Source organism: Hyla sarda, chromosome 3 (genome assembly GCF_029499605.1).
Source record: "Hyla sarda isolate aHylSar1 chromosome 3, aHylSar1.hap1, whole genome shotgun sequence".
In the NCBI taxonomy this organism is placed as follows: domain Eukaryota; kingdom Metazoa; phylum Chordata; class Amphibia; order Anura; family Hylidae; genus Hyla; species Hyla sarda.
This window is the reverse complement of record NC_079191.1, coordinates 294,187,189-294,207,037: the sequence shown is the minus strand read 5'-3', so window position 1 is coordinate 294,207,037 and position 19,849 is coordinate 294,187,189. Positions and strand designations below refer to the sequence as shown.

At 42.1% G+C, this 19,849-nt stretch overlaps 1 protein-coding gene across 9 annotated transcripts in view; it reads right to left on the bottom strand.

Moving 5' to 3' along the window:
* Positions 1–660: 660 nt before the first annotated feature.
* KMO (kynurenine 3-monooxygenase) overlaps positions 661–19,849 on the bottom strand; it is a 622,272-nt gene continuing 603,083 nt past the window's right edge. For 5 of the 9 annotated variants that reach the window (XM_056566897.1, XM_056566896.1, XM_056566901.1 and 2 more), the window contains one exon: positions 663–1,106. In XM_056566897.1, coding sequence (XP_056422872.1) covers positions 927–1,106 — 180 coding nt within the window. In that variant the 3' untranslated portion in view covers positions 663–926. Of the gene's footprint in view, positions 1,107–19,849 lie in introns of all 9 variants that reach the window. The other 4 variants (XM_056566902.1, XM_056566903.1, XM_056566899.1 and 1 more) reach the window with 3 other exon arrangements.

Sequence of the window (19,849 nt, the reverse complement as noted above, 5' to 3'; positions counted from 1 at the left end):
ACTTTGCTGTCAGACAGACATGAAATGTAGCAGGAAAGACATAAGAGGAAAAAACGACTTCAGTAATAATAAATTTGGTGCACAGCTGAAGCAAACACAAATATGGCGCATGATCACCTAAAAAAGTAGATTTAAAACTATGATAGATTTCCCCCTGTGTGTTATTTAAGCCTAAGCCTTACGCAACCGATTTACTGTATAAAATATGGACAATCTGCACCATATTGTGTGAATTTTGTTACTTATTTGCCTCTTTGATTTAAACAGCTGATCATCTGTCCTATACTGTTCCAATGTCGACACTTCTATGGTTCCCTGACAGTTTTTGTTGGACCAGGTCCAGAAATGACGTGTGGACACATGACCCCTACAGTCTGTGATTGACTGTAGCATTTATGAATTGACACAACACATCTTTCTGGAGCCTGAAAAACAGAAACTGGTGAGGTATCAGGAAAGCATCAGTACTAAAGCAAAAGAGAATGGTAAGGTCAATAAAGTAATTTTTTTTGTATGTGATTACAAGCAAAAATAATGTGATCAACTGCTATTTCTAGAGAATGTTGCCAGGAGGTTCGCATTTGCTGTCTTAACATAGATAATATAATGCATTACATAACATTTATTTCCTTATGTTTTGTATGAAAATTATATTTTTTACAACTTTTATTATACAGTAATTATGTTTATTTGTCTGTCTGTTGACATGCATAATAAAGTAGAGCCATTACAATGTTATCTAATAAACCAATAACAGAGATGTTATGACAATTTCAGAATATTTTATTTCAAATGTGAAAACATTTTTTTTTTTTTTTTTTAAGTATTACAGCTAGCTAGTTTGGAGACTGAAGGCAAGATCCCACATGGCCATTGTGTTGCTTTTCTATTTTGGATGATTCTTGAAGAAAACAGTGACTTTACTCTTAATTAGAACTTTTTGTAAAAGCAAAGTTTGGCAGGGAAAGGAACCGAATTGATGGAAGGTGCAGTGCAAGCTGTGTAAATGTTTCCTTCTTACTAATTTGAGGTAGATATTTTATTAGCAGGTAAATGCCACAGCATGTCATTGTGCATCCACATGTCACAAGTCCTGCATTTATAACCTATAAAAAAAAGAAAAATAATACATTTCAGTATATCAGTTTTATTCTATTCTTGCGCAATGTTATTAAAATGCAAAACATACATTATAGTGTATTTCTTAGGCATATTTAAAGAAATCGGTCATCAGTGTCACCTGAACTAACCTGTCAGTAAAAACAGGTAGTGCAGGTGACACTGATGACAACTATACTTATCTGGTCCTGTTCTGTGGTTCTCCAACAATCTTCCGACATATGTGCCATTCCGGACTGACATGGAGCATGGGTGGAGCTTAGTGATGTCATGCTCTGACCATGCTCCAAGTCAGCCCTGGAACGGAACATACAGTGGAAAATTGAGGGAGAACCACAGCATGGAACGGGACCAGGTAAGTATCATTGTGATCAGTGTCATCTGCACTACCTGTCTGTACCAACAGGTTAGTGCAGGTAACACTGAAGACAGATTTCCTTTAATGATGGTCATGCATTTGCATGACCATCATTAAAGGAAATCTGTCTTCAGTGTTACCTGCACTAACCTGTTGGTACAGACAGGTAGTGCAGATGACACTGATCACAATGATACTTACCTGGTCCCGTTCCATGCTGTGGTTCTCCCTCAATTTTCCACTGTATGTTCCGTTCCAGGGCTGACTTGGAGCATGGTGAGAGCATGACATCACTAAGCTCCACCCATGCTCCATGTCAGTCCGGAATGGCACATATGCATGTTCAGCCAATCCGAGCATGTATGTTTATAAGTTTATGTAGTTGTGGGGACTTTAAAGGGGCTTTTGGCTAAAAAGGGCTATCTTATTTAAGATAGCCCTTTTTAGCCAAAAGCCCCTTTAAAGTCCCCACAACTACATAAACTTATAAACATACATGCTCGGATTGGCTGAACATGCATGTTAATGCTATAAGGAGAGGGTTAAAAGCCTCTGAAGGACACCTCTGGCTGCTCCCATTTTCCTAAGACAGAACTATAATCCAAACAGAAAGAAAAGAGACATGCAGGTTGTGTTTACATGTTGCTGCTAATTAGTTGTACTGCAGCTACTTACCACATGTGTTTTTAACAACAAATCACCTAAATCGCAGTAAAAATAACACCATTTTTACAGTGATTTGCATACTTTGCATAATGGCTGTAAAATGCACAATTTTTTAACAATGATTTTGGTAATTTGCAGCAAAAACACATGTGGTGTGCAGCCCCGATAATTAGCTGCAATGTGTGAACACAGCCTCACCATGCTTATTAGAATGTTGGCAGGATCAACTGTGCATCGCCCACTTAAAGATGTATTCCAATTTCAGTAGACCATATTATCAGTGAAAGAATATATGTTAACCCAGCCTAACAGTTCTGAATTACAACAGTTTGTTTTAAAACTCAAGAATAATAAGTAATATTAACCTAAGATAACTGCAATGATAATAATATATAAGATAAAACACCCCATACATAAAATGATTCAAATATTAGAAATTACTAAGGGAGTTCCATGACCATATGAAAGCATAACATTCTAAGCTAAGTTAATTTTTTAAGACCAGGGAACTCAAGATGGCTTTTAATACTCTTTTGATATATCATTCAATTTTATACACAGCCACTTTTGCCACATTTTGTTTAGGTGCTTAAATTTACCCATTAATCTGCACTCAGTACTCCATAATGAGAATGTAAAAACAAAGTTTCTAGAAAAACTAACATTTTTATCCTCTTTGAGATGTTTCTACCTCTGACCATGAGTCTACTTGTGGTAAATTCAGTTGACTGGATATGATTTGGAAAGAAACACCCAGGGCCGGATTAACGTAGGGGTGGATGGAGCTGCCGCTCCAGGCCCCTACATGAAAATAGGCCCAGTGGCCTGCACAGACGGCCCGCATAGGCCGCCCGGCACCCGCGATAAATATGATAACAGAAAAAGAGGGCCGGCCCTGCACTGTCCCAGGCCGGCCCTGCTTCTTACTTAGGGCCCTAGGTCAGGCCGCTGCAGCACTGTTTTCTTTTTATAAATAGTTAGCCTCCGGCCCTTTAAGGTGAGTGCAGGGGCCCTGGCCGCAATGCATCTCTGGGAAGAGAGCCGAGGGATGCTCCTCCCCCTCCCCCCACACTCCTCTGTGTGCAGGCTGCAGCCCTATTGGAGCAGGCAGGTGCTTTGCTTCCTGTTCCATTGCTGACTACATCACCTGCCCGCGCCGAAGGGGAACAGGAAGACTTCCCCTGCCCACCGCTGCGGCCCTCCATACAACAGGTAATTTTCTGGGAGGAAAAGGTTGAGGGGCAAATTGCTGTTTGGGGGGTCAGTGGGAGTTAAATGGGCAATTTCTTAATGTTTCCTGACCAGGGTGCCTCCAGCAGTTTTAAAAATACAACTCCCAGCATGCCTTTGGCTGTCCAGACATGCTGGGAGTTGTAGTTTTGCAACACTTTATCTATCTATCTCCTATCTATCTATCTATCTCTCATATCTATCTATCTCATATCTATCTCCTATCTATCTATCTAATTTCTATCTTATATCTCAGTGTTTGCTGACCATGGTGCCTCCAGCTGTTGCAAAACTATAACTCCCAGCATGCCTTTGCCTGCCCAGACATGCTGGGAGTTGTAGTTTTGCAACACTTTATCTATCTATCTCATATCTATCTATCTATATCATATCTATCTATCTCATATCTATCAATTTCTCATATCTATCTATCTATCTCCTATCTATCTACCTATCTACCTATCTATCTATCTATCTATCTATCTATCTATCTATCTATCTCCTATCTATCTATCTCATTGTTTGCTGACCATGGTGCCTCCAGCTGTTGCAAAACTATAACTCCCAGCATGCCTTTGGCTGTCCAGACATGCTGGGAGTTGTAGTTTTGCAACACTTTATCTATCTATCTCCTATCTATCTATCTATCTATCTATCTCATATATATATATATATATATATATATATATATATATATATATCATATCTATAAATTTCTCATATCTATCTCCTATCTATCTATCTATCTATCTATCTACCTATCTATCTATCTATCTATCTATCTCCTATCTATCTATCTCAGTGTTTGCTGACCATAGTGCCTCCAGCTGTTACAAAACTATAACTCCCAGCATGCCTTTGGCTGTCCAGACATGCTGGGAGTTGTAGTTTTGCAACACTTTATCTATCTTCTATCTATCTATCTCATTATATATATATATATATATATATATATATATATATCATATCTATCAATTTCTCATATCTATCTATCTATCTATCTATCTCCTATCTATCTATCTATCTATCTCCTATCTATCTATCTATCTATCTCAGTGTTTGCTGACCATGGTACCTCCAGCTGTTGCAAAACTATAACTCCCAGCATGCGTTTGGCTTTCCAGGCATGCTGAAAGTTATAGTTTAGCAACAGCTGGAGGCACCCGGGTTAGGAAACACTGATCTATCTATGTATCTAATACCTATATTATATCTGTGTACCCAATATACCAGTGTACCCAGTGATACAGTGTAGCCAATATACCAGTGTACCCAGTGATACAGTGTACCCAATATACCAGTGTACCCAATATACCAGTGTACCCAATATACCAGTGTACCCACTGATACAGTGTACCCAATATACCAGTGTACCCAATATACCAGTGTACCCAATACAGTGTACCCAATATACCAGTGTACCCAATATACCAGTGTACTCAGTGATATAGTGTACCCAATATACCAATGTACCCAATATACCAGTGTACCCAGTGATAGTGTTCCCAATATACCAGTGTACCCAGTGATACAGTGTACCCAATATACCAGTGTACCCAATATACCAGTGTACCCAGTGATACAGTGTACTCTCCCCAGGGCACCGGCTGCTCTTCTGCCCCACATAGTGGATAGTCCTAATGGGCAGGGGCATATACTGTCACTGGGGTCCGGGTATATATACTGTCACTGGGGTCCGGGTATATATACTGTCACTGGGGTCCGGGTATATATACTGTCACTGGAGTCCGGGTATATATACTGTCACTGGGGTCCGGGTATATATACTGTCACTGGGGTCCGGGTATATATATTGTCACTGGGGTCCGGGTATATATACTGTCACTGGGGTCCGGGTATATACTGTCACTGGGGTCTGTATATACTGTCACTGGGGTCCGGGTATATACTGTCACTGGGGTCCGGGCATATACTGTCACTGGGGTCCGGGCATATACTGTCACTGGGGTCCGGGCATATACTGTCACTGGGGTCCGGGCATATACTGTCACTGGGGTCCGGGTATATACTGTCACTGGGGTCCGGGTATATACTGTCACTGTCCCAGCACACCCCCTAGGAGCTTATAGTTAAGCTCACCCATTTGGAATGGATGTTCTGATAATTAATAAATTATCAGTAAGTCTAAGTTTGGAAGTGTTTTTTGTGATTATGATTTTTTTCCCGTGTCCAGCGATCAGTCTCTCATGGTGGAAAGCACCGGCAGAAACTACAGAATATTAGAACAGATTCATTCGGGTACAACGCGAATTCTCAGACCAACTGCACTATGACAATAATGTTAGTGTCACTGAACTGCAAGGGGTTGAATTCCCCATTTAAGAGGAAACTTATGTGGAGTGAGGCGATAAATTTAAAAGCAGACATCCTTTGTCTTCAGGAGACTCACCTGAAGGGAAAGGATGCACATAGATTACAGCACAAAGCTTTCTCCTTCATTACACAAGCACAAGCAGCAGGGAAGAGATCCGGAGGGGTGGCAATAGCAATAAATAATAAAGTGAAGATCGTAGTATCAGGGAGCATAGTTGACCAAGAAGGGAGATACTTAATTAGGTGTAAAATAGATGGAAATCCATATGTCCTGATAGGTCTTTACGCCCCCAACACAAAACAAGACACATTCCTACAGAAGGTCTTACGCAAGGCAGCATTTTCCCCAAAGGAGAGAGTAGTGGTTATGGGAGACTTCAATCATGTAATTTGGCCCTCCATTGATTCCACCTCTAAAATAATCCGATCAAAACCAACAGCAATCTCAAAGGTCATAGCTCAACACAATATCTATGATGTATGGAGAATCCGGCACCCGTTAGAAAAGGATTACACTTTTTACTCATCACCACACAAGATTTACACACGAATAGATTACTTTTTAATTACAAACACAGTGCTTAATATATCAATATCATCTGAAATAAAAACCATTGAGTGGTCAGACCATGCGCCAATTATACTAACATTAGAAAACTCTAGTAGGGAGAGAGTGAAACATCAATGGCGAGCTGACACCGAGACAATTTTCAACCAAGAAATGAAGGGAAAGCTTGATGCTTGGATTAAAGATTTCTATGAGATAAATAAGGGATCAGTATACTCTGAAACCACATTGTGGTGTGCCTTTAAGGCTACGCTGAGAGGCCAACTCATCTCCCAAACGGCCCATATTAGAAAAGAAAAACAGCAGAAGAAAATAGAACTCCAACTAAAACTGACAGATCTCCATAGGCAGAATAAAACAAATTTCAACCCCCGCCTAGTAGAAGCCATAAGTACCGTTACGTCTGAGCTGCATAATTTAGAATTATTCCAGTTTTATTTAGCTCTAAAAAAAATGAAGTTAGGTTTTTATTGGTTGTCCAACAAACCAGGGAAATTCCTGGCAAGTCAGATTAAAGTCAGGGAAGCCCAGAGGGCTAGCAGCTTACTTTCGGGGGTTATATAACCTAAGAGAAAACAACAGCATTACCCAACCATCAATGGAATCTATAAATTTATTTCTGACTAGAATACAGCTCCCATGTCTATCGGAAGAGGAGGGCACAGTACTCACAACATCTTTTACACCAGCAGAAGTGGAAAAAATTATTAATACACTAAAAACTACCAAAGCACCAGGGCCAGATGGTATAATTAATGAATTCTATAAAGCACACACAGCAAGAGATTGTTACCACATTTAACAGAATTATTCAATAACATATTGCATACAGGTCAAATAAGTAAGGAGATGCTGGAAGCCACAATTATAACGATTCCAAAACCAGGGAAAGACCTAAGTGACCCATCACATTTTAGACCCATCTCCTTGCTCAATAGTGATATAAAGGTGTACGCAAAATTAATAGCAAATAGGCTGAATGGTCTCCTCCCCTCCCTGATAAATGAGGATCAGGTCGGGTTTGTACAAGGAAGACAGGGCCTGGATGGGACAAGACGAGTCCTGAACTTGATCTCAAAAGCAGTGTCCGATCGGGTGCCTTCTCTGCTACTATCCTTGGATGCGGAGAAGGCATTCGATCGGGTACACTGGGGATACCTCGAGTTGGTGCTGAGGAAATTTAAAATATCACCCCAGCTGATAGCGGCAATAATGGCGCTCTACTCTCATCCATCAGCTAGGATAAGGTACGGAGGCGCGAGTTCATACCAAATAGAAATCACCAAAGGCACTAGACAGGGGTGCCCCCTATCGCCCCTTCTTTTTGCCTTGATGATTGAACCTCTAGCACAATCCATAAGCAGAAATTAGAGGAATAAGTATTGGAAAAGATACATATAAGATTGGACTTTATGCAGACGATATCCCTGCTATCCATTACAGAACCCCAGCTCTCTTGATTGCCGTTAATGAGAATCTTGGACAAATTTGCGTCAGTAAGCCACTACAAATTAAACATGTCCAAATCAATAGTCCTCCCTTTAACGTTAGATAAGGAAATGAAAGCTGAATTGATGTCAAAATTCCCTTTCCAGTGGGCAGAAGAGGCTATTACATATTTAGGAATCAAATTATGTATCTCTCCAGGACACTCGGTAGCAATGAATACAGGGTCACTATTGGAGAGATTACAAGGAGACATTAAAAGACTAATTAAACTACCCATTTCTTGGGTAGGTTTAATAGCCGTGATAAAAATGGTGTTATTGCCCAAAATATTGTACATGTTCTGCAACCTCCCGTTGAAAATATCAAACATCTTTATAAAAAACACTCCAATCCACCTTATGTCTGGGGTAATAACATCGCAAGAGTGTCTGCAGAAATTTTATATAGGCAGGTTAAGGAAGGTGGACTGGGATGTCCGGAACTCGTAAACTATTATAGAGCAGTTCCCCTTACACAACTACAGAAGTGGTGGCATAATGATATAACGACAAAATGGATAAAAATAGAAACATCCTTAGTGGGAGCAAGGTCACTAAAATCAACACTATCCAGGATCTCAATAGAACAAAATACAATCCCTACAACTAGCCCAACAGCAAAAATAAGTATGGAAATGTGGAAATTTGCTTTAGCTAAAAATATAATTCACCACATCCCATACGATAATATCCCGTTAGAGGTAATAAGAGAAGCGCTCCCAGACACAGAACTCTTAGCATGGGTAAATAAAGGTATTAGCAGCACTAAACGACTATGCCATAACGGCTTATTGTTACCTTTTGAACACATTAGGAAGCAATATGACCTCCCCTCTCAGGATTTTTTTAAATACCTACAGATTCGTCACTTATTAGGAAAATGTAAGGGAAATATGCAAATCACACCGTACGAGAAGTATTTCTTATTAAATAAGGGAGGGAGGGGAGCCATATCAAAAACATATAAAGCATGCCAGTACACAACGCGGGGGATTTCTCTTAGTTTTCAAAGAAAATGGGAAAAAGATTTGAATGTACATATCCCGCCTGAACACTGGACGAAAATCTATGCCCTACCCTCTAGATTGTCACACTGCGCCTCTCATTTAGAAAATTCACGCAAACTGGTACCTTACACCAACACGAATTAAGAAAATGTACCCGAGTGGCAATAATGCACTATGCTGGAGATGTAAGGAGGCCCCAGGCTCGTTTATGCATATCTGGTGGTTTTGTCCCCAAATCCAACCCCTTTGGAAGGAAATAAATAATTTTATAATTTACATGATAGGGGTAGGTTTAAAATGGGGTGCGGGAGTAGCCCTCATTAATATGGGGCTTGAAACCCTCCCCTATAAAGATAGAGTAATTTGTTTCCATCTGTTAGCTGCAGTTCGCATTGCTATAGCTAGAAATTGGAAAACACCGGATCTTCCCAGTAGAATAGAAATTCTGAACACCTTAAGTCATGCATGTATAATGGAAAGATTACGGTTGGATAACTTAGAAAACATGGTAAATTATAAGAGCAACTGCGAGATATGGGACCATTGGAGGGATAAAATCACGGAACTCCAAGCGTGGGTGATCTCAAGCTCTAAGAAATAGAGTACAATTAGGTCTTCACTCTCTGCCTTTAGGTGAACACACCCTTGAGAGAGTTAAAGAGTCGCTGGCAGTGGAATTAAGAGAAAAAACGTACATATAAACGGGTGTGAATGTACCCAGGTTCTCTTCTTACCCATTCCTTTCTCAACTCTTTTCTTTAGCGTTATGAGATCTGTTTTTTTTTCTTGTTGTTGTTGTGTTTATTGTGTAAAAAAAAAAAAAAACATGCATCTGGGTACTAATAACATGCATGCATCATACGATGCATGCATGTTAGTAGTACCCAGATGCATTTTTTTTTTTTTACATTTTATTTTCCATAGGGAGGGGGGGGGGGATTAAACTGGCAGAGCCAGACGGATCTGGGTGTACTTGTAGATCTTGTTTAGTCTTGAGAAGAGATGTTTAAGGGGGGATATGATAAATGTATATAAGTATATTAAAGGGGTTCTCTCTTGTTTATAGAGTTTTTTGTTATTATGTTTGTGTGTTATGTGTGTATAAGTATGTGTTTTTTTATGAGTGTTGTGATTATGTATATATGTATTTTCTTACCTTTTGTGAAGATCCGGAAGCTGGCCCCTTTTTCTTCCACTGGCTTGCTGTGTACCTCGGCCTCCGACATGTTGTGTTCGGTAAGTGGGATGTCAGGTCTGAAGAAGCAATGCTTATGAAGAAATATAAAATCCCATCCCTTCCCCAATAGCGCGCCTCGCACCACACCCCTACCCTTCAATTCCCTGGTTGAACTTGATGGACGTATGTCTTTTTTCAACCTTACTAACCTATGTATTGTGGTTAGTATGTTTTATTCTGTGTATTCGGTTAGCTGGTTTTATCACATGTCACGGTTAGTATGTTTTATTCTGTGCATACGGTTACAGTTATTCTGTGCATGGGATTAGTATGTTATTAGGTGCATACGGTTAGCTCAATGGTTCACAAAGACCTGTCACGTCTGCAGGCACGATGGTTTCACAAAGATCTGTCATTTCTACAGGAATGATAGTTTCACAAAGACCTGTCACATCTACAGGTACGATGGTTTCATAAAGACCTGTCATGTCTACAGGTACGATGGCTTCACAAAGACCTGTCATGTCTACAGGCATGACAATTTTCACAACACCTGTCATGACTACAGGAATGATGGGTTCACAAAGACCTGTCACTTCTACAGGCATGATGGTTCACAAAGACCGGTCACGTTTACAGGAATTATGATTTCACAAAGACCTGTCACGTCTACAGGCACGATGGTTTCACAAAGACCTGTCAGGTCTTCAGGCACGATGGTTATGATGATGTCACGAACATAACATTTTCCGTTCGCGAACGGCGAACGCGAATTTACGCAAAAGTTCGTGAACGGGCGAACCCCCATAGACTTCAATAGGCAGGCGAATTTTAAAACCCACAGGGACTCTTTCTGGTCACAATATTGATGGAAAAATTTTTCAAGGGGACTAACACCTGGAATGTGGCATGTCGGAGGGGGATCCATAGCAAAACTCCCATGGAAAATTACATAGTTGATGTAAAGGTTTTAATCTATAAAGGGCATAAATCACCTAACATTCCTAAATTGTTTGGAATAATGTGCTTTAAAACATCAGGTATGATGTTGTTTCGATCAGGTAGTGTAAGGGTTACGCCCGCTTCGCAGTGACAGACCAAACTCCCCATTTAACGCACCCAAAACAACCGCAAACATTCCATTTGCACAACCGCAAACTCCCCATTTACACAAGGTTGGATACCAAGCCATAGCCATGTCCCGTTCCTTGTCCTCACTGATGTCATTGAAGGTCTCTTCCTCCACCCAGCCACGTTCAACACCAAGGGTCCCCGAAAGGTGACAACAAGCCCCCTGGGACGCCTGCTGTGTTTGGTCTTTCACCTCCTCAAAGCCACCTTCCTCCTCTGACTCCTCTTCTTCAGACTCCTCTCTCTGCATTGCCTCTCTCTGCGTTATTGTAAGGTGTGTTAAGTAGTACTATTCCTAGCAGTTTAATCCCTGTTACGTCCCCTATCAGGGGACGTGTATATGGCATCGATTTTAGGACCCGGGAGATGGAAAAAGATGCTTGGTCGGACCTCCTACTTAAAATTTGGGGCACTGCACGAGCAATGTAATGTGCCACCAGATAGGAATAGTACTACTTAATACACCACTCCTATCAGTTTAATCCCTGTTATGTGCCGTTTTTTTGGTTTTGGGTATAGAAAAAGAGAACGGTGCGCACCTCGTGCAGGTAAACTAAGGTATGATGGTATATAGGCAGATAAATTCTTGGGCCAGCAGGATAGACCCTTACCTTAGGGTGTTATGCTCAGAGCATAACACCTGCATTAGCTTTGAAATTTAGTTGGAAGGTCGGAGCATCCAGGTTCCTCTATGCTCTCTAGGAGTCCAGTGCATCAATAAGAAAAAAAAAACGTATCAGACCGATCATGGAAAACTGGAACATCTGAAGGAGCGCAGACCTCTGAGGCTTGATAAAAGGGTACTTTATTGAAGGTGCACCTTCAATAAAGTACCCTTTTATCAAGCCTCAGAGGTCTGCGTTCCTTCAGATGTTCCAATTTTCCATGATCGGACTGATCCGTTTTTTTTCTTTCCTTTTTTTTTGGTTTGGTTTTTGAAGCCACAGTGCAGCACCAGAGGCCAGAAAAATTAGGCATGTACACATGCCTGAAAAATTAGGTATTGTTGCAGCAGCATTAGCAGCGGCCAGAAAAATTGATGTTTGTTTCCCAGGCAGAAAGTGCCCTAAAACATTGCAGCTTGAACCCTAGTTGGTGGTGGATAAGTCACGCAAGTCATCCGGCATTCGGAGATTAAAATACAGCAGCATGTGCACCATTTTTAGCCCAAGGCAGCTCATCTCATCAGGCCTTTTTTAGTGGAATGTATCGCCCACTGTCAGTCCCTTCGGGATCCATCCCTCATTCATCTTAATAAAGGTTGGCAGTTGGCATTAGCTTGGCAGTATAGATCCCCCACATTAGGTTGTAGTTCTCCCACATTAGGGTTGGCAGTATAGTTCCCCCACATTAGGTTGGCAGTATAGTTCCCCCACGTTAGGCTGGCAGTATAGTTCCCCCACATTAGGTTGGCAGTATAGTTCCCCCACATTAGGTGCAATATAGTCCCCCACATTAGGTGCAATATAGTCCCCCACATTAAGCTAGCAGTATTTTCCCCCACATTGGGTGCAATATAGTTCCCCACATTAGGTGCAATATAGTCCCCCACATTAGGTGCAATATAGTCCCCCACATTAAGCTGACAGTATGTTCCCCCACACTAGGTTGGCAGTATAGTTCCCCCACATTAGGCCGGCAGTATTAGGTGCAATATAGTCCCCCACATTAGGTCGGCAGTAAAGTCCCACCACATTAGGTGCAATATAGTCCCCCACATTAGGCTGGCAGTATGTTCCCCCACATTAGGTGCAATATAGTCCCCCACTTTAAGCTGGCAGTATATTCCCCCACATTAGGTGCAATATAGTCCCCTACATTAGGCTGGCAATATGTTCCCCCACATTAGGTGCAATATAGTCCCCCACATTAAGCTGGCAGTATGTTCCCCCACATTAGGTGCACTATAGTCCCCCACATTAGGCTGGCAGTATGTTCCCCCACATTAGGTGCAATATAGTCCCCCACATTAGGCTGGCAGTATGTTCCCCCACATTAGGTGCAATATAGTCCCCTACATTAGGCTGGCAATATGTTCCTCCACATTAGGTGCAATATAGTCCCCCACATTAGGCAGGCAGTAAAGTCCCACCACATTAGGTGCAATATAGTCCCCCACATTAGGCTGGCAGTATGTTCCCCCGCATTAGGTGCAATATAGTCCCCCACATTAAGCTGGCAGTATGTTCCCCCACATTAAGCTGGCAGTATGATCCCCCACATTAGGTGCAATATAATCCCCCACATTAAGCTGGCAGTATGTTCCCCCACATTTGGTGCAATATAGTCCCCCACATTAGGCTGGCAGTATGTTCCCCCACATTAGGTGCAATATAGTCCCCCACATTAGGCCGGCAGTATGTTCCCCCACATTAGGTGCAATATAGTCCCCCATATTAGGCCGGCAGTAAATAGTTAGGTGCAATATAGTCCCTCACATTAGGTGCAATATAGTCCCCCACATTGGGCCGGCAGTAAAGTCCTACCACATTAGGAGCAATATAGTCCCTCACATTAGGCTGGCAGTATGTTTCCCCACATTAGGTGCAATATAGTCCCCCACATTAGGCTGGCAGTATGTTCCCCCACATTAGGCTGGCAGTATAGTCCCCCACATTACGTTGGCAGTATAGTTCCCCCCACATTAGGTGCAGTATGTTCCCCACAGACATACAGCCTCCAGCCATACAGTATGGCTGGAGGCTGTATGCCTGTGTACTGCGCCCCACTTCAGTGTTCCGATCATCGCTCCTCAGGTCCGGCCATAGCAGGACCGGAGGATTGGTGGTCGGAACACCGAAGCTGATGTGCCGCTGGTAAACACTTACCAACTGCCAGCGCGCGTCCTTCTTGCTTCTTCTCTGTGCTCCGTTGCCATGGGCGCACGCATGGGACGTTCCTAGTTCCTGGCGATCCCCGCGTTTTGAAAGTAAACGCGGGGCCGCAGGGACTTAAGCATCTTTCGGAACACAGGGATGTCCTGAGGCAAAAACACCCGGCGGGCCTCCCCGCCGAACCCCGGAGACTGTCTCACCGAACCCCGAGATCTGACCTCCTGGCTTCTCTTTTATATCCGCCCTCTCATTCACCTTAATTCAGGGGAATTAAGGTGAATGAGAGGGCGGATATAAAAGAGAAGCCAGGAGGTCAGATCTCTCTCTCTGGCTGAGGACACAGAATGCCTGTCTGTGGAGAGACTCATGTGAGTAAAGGTTGCTGAAAGTATTTTTGTTAGGCTGGGTTCACACTACGTTTTTGCCATACTGTTTTCAATCCGTTTTTCTAAAGAAAACCGTATGGCAAAAAAACGGATGGAACAGTATGGAAAAAAAGTAAACCGTATGCGTTTTTAAACAGTATACTGTTTTTAAAAGTGCATACAGTTCCGTCAGTTTTTATTTTAAAAAAACCCATACGTTTTTGAAAATTTTGTCCATTTTTAATGGGAGGGGTCTTGGGTGGGGACTTTAGGATTCAAATGCGCATGTGCAAAGTAAAAACGTATACGTTTTTCCCGTATGGAACCGTATACATGTGCGTTTCCCATTGACGTCCATGTTAAAAAAACGTATGCGGTTGCAGTATGGTTTTTAAACCAGAGACAAAATTGTGGTCAACCACGGTTTTGACTCCGGTTTAAAAAACGTACTGCAACCGCATACGTTTTTTTTAAACATGGACGTCAATGGGAAACGCACATGTATACGGTTCCATACGGGAAAAACGTATACGTTTTTACTTTGCACATGCGCATTTGCATCCTAAAGTCCCCACCCAAGACCCCTCCCATTAAAAATGGACAAAATTTTCAAAAACGTATGGTTTTTTTTTAAAATAAAAACTGACGGAACTGTATGCACTTTTAAAAACAGTATACTGTTTAAAAACGCATACGGTTTACTTTTTTCCATACTGTTCCATCCGTTTTTTTGCCATACGGTTTTCTTTAGAAAAACGGATTGAAAACAGTATGGCAAAAACGTAGTGTGAACCCAGCCTTAGCTGGCAGAGAGAAGCTCTCCAGCTGTTAGTGAGGGTCATCACTGCATAGTTAGTGCTGAACAGGCAAGGTTGTTCTTTTGCACCTGTATTGTTGTTTTTATTTGGCTTGCAACCTTTCTAATAAACCTGAGTCAGATTGCATGAACTTGCTGCTGTTTGCCTGATTTGGATAAAGACAGACACGTGTCCCTTTCCCTCAGCAAAAAGGGTGATCCTTAACACTTCTCACAATATATCTATATATATCTATATATATCTATATATATATATATATATCTATATATATATATATATATATATATATATATATATATATATATATATATGTGTATATATATATGCACCCGTGTATTAGGTTGTTGTGCTGGCTATCTTTATTTTTGCTTGTTTGTACAACTCAGGGGGAATGGCACCCTCTTTAGCTGTGCACCCCTCCCACTTTTTTACAGGTGGTGTTTTAAATTGTTAACCCCTTAACGACCATGGACGTAAATGTACGTCCTGGTTTGGCGGGACTTCCAGCACCAGGACGTACATTTACGTTCCTGTGTATGAATTTTTTTTTTGGTTCTCTGTACATTTTATGGTAAAATGAGAGGTTTCTTTACAAAGTACAATTGGTCACGCAAAAAACCAGCCCTTATATGGGTCCGCAGATGGAAATATAAAAGATATAAAAATATTTTAATCACACCTCAAGAGCATCACCCTCCTGGGTACACAATGAATATCAATTGGGAACAGCCAGTTTGAAACAAAATGACAAATTTATTAAAATACAATAAAAAATATTAATACAAACATAAAATATTTATCAGAGCAATATTAGATGTTACACTGATCTGCCATTGGGCCCTAATGGCAGAATACATTATATCCCTTGCAGCAATCGCTGATGTTTAAAGTGCTAGCAATATTGAATGCCGATAGTTCGGAATAAACTGTTAATCCGGCAGATGTTATGTAAATGAAAACTAAGATGAATAATCAGTCTCGCAATGGATCTAGACTGTACTGCCCACAATCTATGGATGAAAAGTTATGCGCTACCTCACCGTAACAGCTGGTCCTGTATTGCAGCGGGCCGAAGATGGTATATTCCGTAAGGTGCTGTGTAATGGTGAGCGAGCAGTATGATCCTCCTGTGCCTGTTGCGAATGGAGCTCCGGCAAGAGACTTCCAGGTGACTGGTCCGCAATAGCAATTTACACCTGTTCTCGGTTTCGGACCTTTCTCTTTGTTGCAAGACCAGGGCACACGTGGAGTTGTGTAGTGGTTCTAATCTTACGCCCGGTTGGTAGGATGGATTTATTGCTGCAAATGCAGGGAGCAGCTCAATGAATTTGCAGAATATCGGCTCAAATTCAGGCAATGCGTTTCAATTATCGCTCTGTTCAGACTGGATGCCTAGACGCATTTCAGGGTGCTGAAATCGACCCCTTCCTCAGTAGGCAAAATTGGATATAGAGTGGTGAACAAACGACTTCTTTAACCCCTTCAGGACCAAGCCCATTTTGGCCTTAAGGACCAGAGCGTTTTTTGCACATCTGACCACTGTCACTTTAAACATTAATAACTCTGGAATGCTTTTAGTTATCATTCTGATTCCGAGATTGTTTTGCATTTAGGAAGCCCCTATGGTGCCAGAACAGCAAAAAAAAAAAAAACACAAGGCATACCATTTTGGAAACTAGACCACTCGTGGAAAGTAACATGGGATAAAGTGAGCCTTAATACCCCACAGGTGTTTCATGACTTTGCAAATGTAAAAAAAAAAAAAAAAAATTTACCTAAAATGCTTGTTTTCCCAAAAATGTTACATTTTTAAAAAGGGTAATAGCAGAAAATACCCCTCAAAATTTGAAGCCCAATTTCTCCCGATTCAGAAAACACCCCATATGGGGGTGAAAAGTGCTCTGCTTGCGCACTACAGGTCTCAGAAGAGGAGCAGTCACATTTGGCTTTTTGGAAGCAAATTTTGTTCTGGGGGGCATGCCGCATTTAGGAAGCCCCTATGGTGCCAGGACAGCAAAAAAAAAAAAAAAACCCATGTCATACCTTTTTGTAAAAGCAGAAAATATCCCCCAAAATTTGTAACACAATTTCTCCCGAGTACGGCGATACCCCATATGTGTTGCCCCAACTGTTGCCTTGAAATACGACAGGGCTCCAAAGTGAGAGCGCCATGCGCATTTGAGGCCTAAATTAGGGACTTACATAGGGGTGGACATAGGGGAATTCTACGCCAGTGATTCCCAAACAGGGTGCCTCCAGCTGTTGCAAAACTCCCAGCATGCCTGGACAGTCAACGGCTGTCCGACAATACTTTAGTTGTTGTTTTGCAACAGCTGGAGGCTCCGTTTTGGAAACAGTGCCGTACCAGACGTTTGTCATTTTTATTGGGGAGGGGGGCTGTGTAGGGGTATGTGTATATGTAGTGTTTTTTACTTTTTATTTTATTTTGTGTTAGTGTAGTGTAGTGTTTTGAGGGTACAGTCACACGGGCGGGGGTTCACAGTAGTTTCTCGCTGGCAGTTTGAGCTGCGGCAGTAGTAAATCTCCGCCCATGTGAGTGTACCCTGTACATTCACATTGGGGGGACATCCAGCTGTTGCAAAACTACAACTCCCAGCATGCGCTGACAGACTGTACATGCTGAGAGTTTTAGTTTTGCAACAGCTGTAGGCACACTGGTTATGTATCACTGAGTTTGTGACCTAACTCAGTGTTTCATAACCAGTGTGCCTCCAGCTGTTGCAAAACTACAACTCCCAGCATGTACGGTGCATGGTGTATGGTGACTGCTGAGAGTTTTAGTTTGCAACAGCTGGAGGCACGCCGGTCCTGAAACACTGAGTTAGGTAAAAAAAAACTTTGAGTTTCACAACCAGTGTGCCTTCAGCTGTTGCAAAACTACAACTCTCAGCAGTTGTAGTTGTAGATATGCTGGGCATGCTGGGAGTTGTAGATATGCAACCAGCAGATGCACCACTACCACTCCCAGCATGCACTTTAGCTGTTTGTGCAAGCTGGGAGTTGTAGTTATACAACAGCTGAAGGTACACTTTTCCATAGAAAAAATGTGCCTCCAGCTGTTACAAAACTATAAGTTCCAGCATGCCCATAAGGGAAAGCTGGGAGTTGTGGTTGTCTGCCTCCTGCTGTTGCATAACTACAGCTCCCAGCATGCCCTTTTTGCATGCTGGGAGCTGTTGCTAAGCAACAGCAGGAGGCTGTCACTCACCTCCTGCTGCTGCTCTGGGACACAGGTCAGTCCCTCGTCGTTGCCGCCACCGCTTCTGGGGCCCCGATCCCAACATTGACGCCGGGGATCGGGGTGCCCAGCTCCCCGGGTCCACGTCCGACAACCGCGCACGTCCTCCGGAAGAGGGGCGGAGCGGGTTGCGGGAGTGACACCCGCAGCAGGCGCCCTGATTGGTCGGCCGGTAAACCGGCCGACGAACCAGGGCGATCGTGAGGTGGCACCAGTGCCCCCTGCAGGCTATGGCTGTTCTCTGACGGCCCCGATCAGCCAGTAATTCCAGGTCACTGGAGACCCGATTGACCCGGAATCGCCGCAGATCGCCGACATGGGGGGGCATAACGACCCCCCTGGGCGATATGCCGCGATGCCTGCTGAACGATTTAAGCAGGCATCCAGCTCCGGTCCCCAATCGGCTAGCAGTGGGGACCGGAATTCCCACGGGCGTATGGATACGCCCTTGGTCCTTAAGGACTCGAAATGCAGGGCGTATCCATACGCCCTATGTCCTGAAGAGGTTAAATAGTAAATCCACATGTGTGTTTCATCAATGGGATGAGGCAAACCTGTGGGATGGACTTGGCAGCAGAGGACTGAATGGATACAAAAATCTTTATAACAGGATTTAATTCGAAAGACATCTTATATAATTACTATTCTATACATATATAACCTTAAAAAGATATTTAGTCTCCATAACAAATGTTGCATGTATAGTGTCTATCTTAACTCAATTTCTATATTTATTCAGACTCAGATTGGTATAAACCGGTCCTGAACTATAGTAGTTGTGTGTGAATAGGAACATATCTGCATGAAGTGCTGAATTGTAAAAGTAAGAATCAATGAACCGTGAAAGGTGATGTGTAGTGGTGTGAATAGATACCAATATGAAAGTGAACCTTGTGTCCACTAGTGGTGCTGTTTATAGATTCAGTATATGATGCGTAGTGTGAACAATGGTTACTGTAGGAGTGAATAAAAATAAGAATAAATGTTGAAAAATGCAGGTGCAGAATCAATGTGTATATGCGGACATGATAGTAAATGTGATATGAGAAGAATGTTGCGTATATGGTTAATAAAATAAAGTAAAAATGTAGGAAACATTTTTTTAATTGAGTGTGAATAGTGGTGTATGGGTTAAAAGTGGTGATAACAGGTAGATGCCGGATGAACTGAATGAGATACCCTCCTAACGTGTGTAATATTTGTGCAAATGAATAGTTTGAATAGTGATATATATTGACTAGTAATATCGTACTTGAATGATAAAATTGTACATGATAAACACTAGAGATGAGCGAACTTTTCAAAAATTCGATTCGGCCGATTCGCAGAATTTTCCCGAAAAGTTTGTTTCGATTCGAATTTATTCGCGGCGAATCAATGTTAAAAAAAGGCTATTTCTAGCCTATATACAGCCTCTATAGGGGTATAGAACACTTTGCTGTGTCCTAAAACGCATATGGAGTGTGCTGGGTGAAATAATACTGTTATTCAGAATA